At 40.6% G+C, this 4535-nt stretch overlaps 1 protein-coding gene across 1 annotated transcript in view; it reads left to right on the top strand.

Moving 5' to 3' along the window:
- The first annotated feature begins 1831 nt into the window (after positions 1-1831).
- LOC123234325 (pulmonary surfactant-associated protein A-like) overlaps positions 1832-4535 on the top strand; it is a 5542-nt gene continuing 2838 nt past the window's right edge. Inside the window, exons 1-2 of the mRNA XM_044660237.1 lie at positions 1832-2000; positions 3786-3905. Coding sequence (XP_044516172.1) covers positions 1832-2000; positions 3786-3905 — 289 coding nt within the window. The remainder of the gene's footprint in view (positions 2001-3785; positions 3906-4535) is intronic.

The raw sequence follows: 4535 nt of genomic DNA, 5'->3' as shown, positions 1-4535 counted from the left end.
AATCCTTCGTGACCAGATGACTCCTTCGGGTACAGGATGTATATATTGCATTACACACAGTATAAATGGAGCCACTAACTTCTGCTTACTGACACTACTTGGAAGAAGAGGGGTAAGTGTCATTTCAACTCTGAAATGTTTCTGAATTTCTCTATATCCAGGGCATTGATCTGAGCTGGATAAGGGGGTACAGGGACCAGAACAAATAAAAAGTTAGTATTGTGAGCCAGGTGGCAGTAGATACAGCTATGTGGAGCCACTCTTAGGAAGAAGCAATATGGTGGGATATAGGGGAAACCAGAACAGCCTCCTTCTAACAACAATATCTCCCTACCTGTCTACCACAATATCTGAAGTTTCCATCATTAGAGAGCCATTCCTTTGGGCAAAGAAATAGTGCCCTCCAAAATCCTAAATCAGGCTAACATACTGAGCTTTTATCATCTATAAAACTAATGCCCACCAGGATCCTTCCTCTGTGGCTTCTGACTGAGAAAAAGTACAAGAGAGCAGAAGAAATACCATCCAAGGTAAGTTCTGAATAATAGATTCAGTGGAAAAGCCTAGAGTTGGGATCCTGGATGGTACACCACTGAAGTAGGGGGCCCTGAGTAGCATTCAGGGACATCAAGGCAGGACTTTCAGTGGGAGAGGGGAAGATCTAGGCAGAGGAGCTGCAGAAAGACAACCACAAAGAAAAACTTTATCCACATGCATTTCTTTCCCAAAAGCTACCAACATTTCCCTGTAAAAAAAAAAATGACCAGAAACTGGAGAAAGGTCTACACACCCTATTTTTTTTCAAAGTTAGCAAACCTTGAAGTCTCCCAATCATTTGCTATATATTCAGCACCAATAATTAGAAAATGATGAGAGTTTGGGGAGGACTGGGAACTAACTCAATAGTGAAATTCATTTCAAGAATGTATTGCCCAGGACCCCAAAGAAATTAGCTATTTATTGACTTGGCCAACTTTCTGATAAATGATGTTGATAGGACTTTGATATTTCTCTCTCAGTTTCCTATTTCCCTCCTGGCATCCCAGCTTATAGACTAATAGTTATAGATACAAACCCTTATCTTGATCCCAAAGCATTTAATATACTTTACAGGTACCTATGGGTAGACGGGAATTTATATCCCAGTTTTCTCATCTGCTCTTTTCAGTTCAAAATAAGGGTGTCTGGACTGGATGAATTATATGATGGCTCCTACTTCCAAATCCTAGTGGTTTTGGAGTTAAAGGACCTATTTTCAAACTCTGCCTCTAACTGTTACCTATGTGAATGTAGGAAATTAACAACCTTTTGGGGCCTCAGTTTCCTCTTCTGTAAAATGAGATGGTTGGATGAGATGACCTCCAGCACTAAATATATGAACTTAATTTTACAGTTGAGGAAACTAAGGCCAAAAGAGATTATGTATTGCTCCAAATCACAGTCAGATAGTAAATGAGCTAGTAGCAGAACTCTGGTCACCTCACTGCCCAGTATTCTTTCTATTACTTCCCAGGGATCAAAGTCTGGTATTTAAAGGATAAAACTCTAATGAGGAAATTTCAGGCAGCATCTGGTTAGAAAATCAGTAGAGAGGGAGCATTGGTACCTGCCCTAGTAACCAAGATTTCTACACCTCCAGAGGTATATAGCCCCTCTGTGAAGATGGTTTGGGTAGTAATGGGGGCTAAGGGCAATGGGGCCTGTCTCAAGCAAATGAGCCAATGTGGAGGCATAAAATGCAAAAATTTCAAAAAGGATGGCAGTCTCCCATATTAAGCTCTTTCCTGTCAAGCAAATACCTCTGTTGACCTTTGCAGGTAGACCTGGAACAATGACCCTGTCCTCACTGGTCCTGGTCCTGACATTCCTGGGGCCTTCCCTGGTCATGGGTGGCTTAGAATCATGTTCTGGAAGTCCAGGTATCCCAGGAACCCCTGGTGCTCCAGGATTGCCTGGCAGAGATGGTCGGGATGGTGTCAAAGGAGACCCTGGACCACCAGGTACCCAAGAAAGCTCACAGTCAATTGTCTGCGGATGTCATGATTATTATTGGAAAGAGATCCAGTAATGGAAAGGGCACTAGATGGAGTCCGGAAATCTGGGTCTAAATTCTGACTCCAGGACTTACTAACTATAGGATTATGAGAATGTCTTTGAGGTTTAATGTCTTGAACCATTTACCTGCCTTGCAGGATTGATGGGAGCAAAGTACTTTGCAAATTATAAAATTCTAGATGAATATGAATTGCTGAGATAACCATTCTCTAGAATCCTAACATGGTGTACCAAAAAGGGGATAAAATTTGAAGTCAGAAGACCTGGGTTCACATCCCAGCTCTTCCACTTACTATTGGTGTGACCTTTGATCAAATTATAACCTCTTTGGAGCCCAGTTTCTTCATCTATAAAATGAAATCGCTGGACTAAATGACTTCTAAAGTCCCTTCCAGCTTGAAATATATTATCTTATGATCTGATGTTGTAGATATATTGTGACTGGAAAGATGAAAGTGGAAGGACACAGAGGTACAGATGAGGTTAATTGTAAAGGGCATATCATACGTAGATGAAGGAATGGTTGTATCAGTTCTTAATCTAGAACAAGGAGGTCTTAAGCTGGTTCCATGAAGAGATTTCAGTGAGTTTTGAACCTGGATAGGGAAAAGATTACACCTTTATTTTCATTCACCTCTAACTGAAAGTTAGCATTTCCTTTAATTGTGAATTTTTTTAAGTATTATTCTGAGAAGGGGTTCTTGGGCTTCACCAGATTGTCCAAAAGGTATAGGGCAGAAAAAATGTTAAGAATATTGTTCTGAATATAAACAGGATGATTTCAGGAAAGATACGAACTGATAAAGAGTGAAATGAGCAGGACCAAGAGGACATTTTACATAGTAACAGCAATTTTGTACAATGATCAACTGTGAAAGACTTGGTTATCCTTGGCAATACAATTAGCAAGGACACCAGAAAAAGAACTGTTGGAGTCAGAATGCAGATCAAAGCATATAATTTTTCACTTTAGTTTATTTTTCTTTTTATTTTGGGGTTTTGGTTTTATATGACAATATGGAAATATGTTTTATATGATAATACATGTATAACCAAGATTAAATTACTAATCATCTCTGGAAGTGCAAAGGGATAGGAGAGGAGGAGATGATTTGGATCTCATAATTCTGGAAAATGTATGTTGATTGTAATTGGGAAAATAAAATATTTTTTAAAAAAAGTTAACCCTAAGAAAAAAAAAAGAATCCCTGGTCTAAAACATACTTTCAGCTAGATGTGCTAATGACAGTGCTATAGAAAGTCATAAGAAGCCATGATCAATATAGGCTGGAGTAATAAGGAAAATTTTCTTAAGGAGATTGGTACTTAAAAGATGAATAAGCCATGACTACATGGAGATGAATAACAAGGAATTTGCAAATGGGGGGAAGAGTATGGGTAAAGGTAGAATGTTTTGGTCAAGGCTGTCCTCATCAATAATAGCCCCATTTCTATCTTTCCCTGTGATCTGATTGAAGCTTTGCCAAAATGGAGAACTGTGGAAGTCAGGAGAAGTAGTTAAAAAATATTTGATCATTGGGGACAGCTAGTTGATTCAGTAGATTCAGAGCCAAGTCTAGAGACAGATGGTCCTAGATTAAATTTGGGCCTTAAATACTTCCCATGTGGAATTTGTCCAAGCCTCACGTCTAGCCGTCTGTCTTCTTGTCATGAGTCTTATAGGCTATGGGTTCCTATGTTCACCTAGTCTTGTGGCTTTCTCTCTATAGGGCCCATGGGACCACCTGGAGGCATGCCAGGGCTTCCTGGAAGGGACGGGCTGACTGGAGCTCCTGGAAGTGTGGGTGAACGAGGTGAAAAGGGTCAGCAGGGTGAGCCAGGACCTCCAGGTGAGTATGGCAGGGTGATGAAAAAAAGGGGGATTTGTCCTCCTCTCCCAGTGGTAGCAGGACTCTGGTTCAATCTTCATTTACCCTACTTAGGGATACAAAAAGGGGAAGATATATCTTGAGATAGCACCCTTATTCCCCACTACTCTTCCTAGGTACTCAAGTGACACCCAGAGTTATAACTAGGGCAGAGAATTTAGAAGGTGGAGACATCTAAGGATCACTTCCTCTCTTGTCCTGCCCACTCTAACCCTAATAATTTTAGAGTAGTATGGTCATTAGAAGGCATTTTCTTTTGGTTTTCAGCCTAAGGAAAATTTGTAGGTGGAGGGAAAGGAGTCATTAGTTCAATAAAAGGAGTGGGGGCAGTTAGGCAGCTCAGTGGATTGAGAGTCAGGCCTAGAGATGGAAGATTGTAGGTTCAAATATGGCTTCAGATACTTCCTACTTTGTGGCACATTCCCATTTCTTCAGCCTTACCACTCTTCTGCCTTGGGACCAATACACAATATTGATTCTAAGATAGAAGATAAGAGTTGAGAGAGACAGAGGTGGGGAGAGAGAGAGAGAGAGAGAGAGAGAGAGAGAGAGAGAGAGAGAGAGAGAGAGAGAGAGAGAGGAAGAGAAGAG

The sequence above is a fragment of the Gracilinanus agilis genome, chromosome 2 (genome assembly GCF_016433145.1).
Source record: "Gracilinanus agilis isolate LMUSP501 chromosome 2, AgileGrace, whole genome shotgun sequence".
Lineage (NCBI taxonomy): Eukaryota > Metazoa > Chordata > Mammalia > Didelphimorphia > Didelphidae > Gracilinanus > Gracilinanus agilis.
This window is presented reverse-complemented; position numbering and strand designations above follow the sequence as displayed.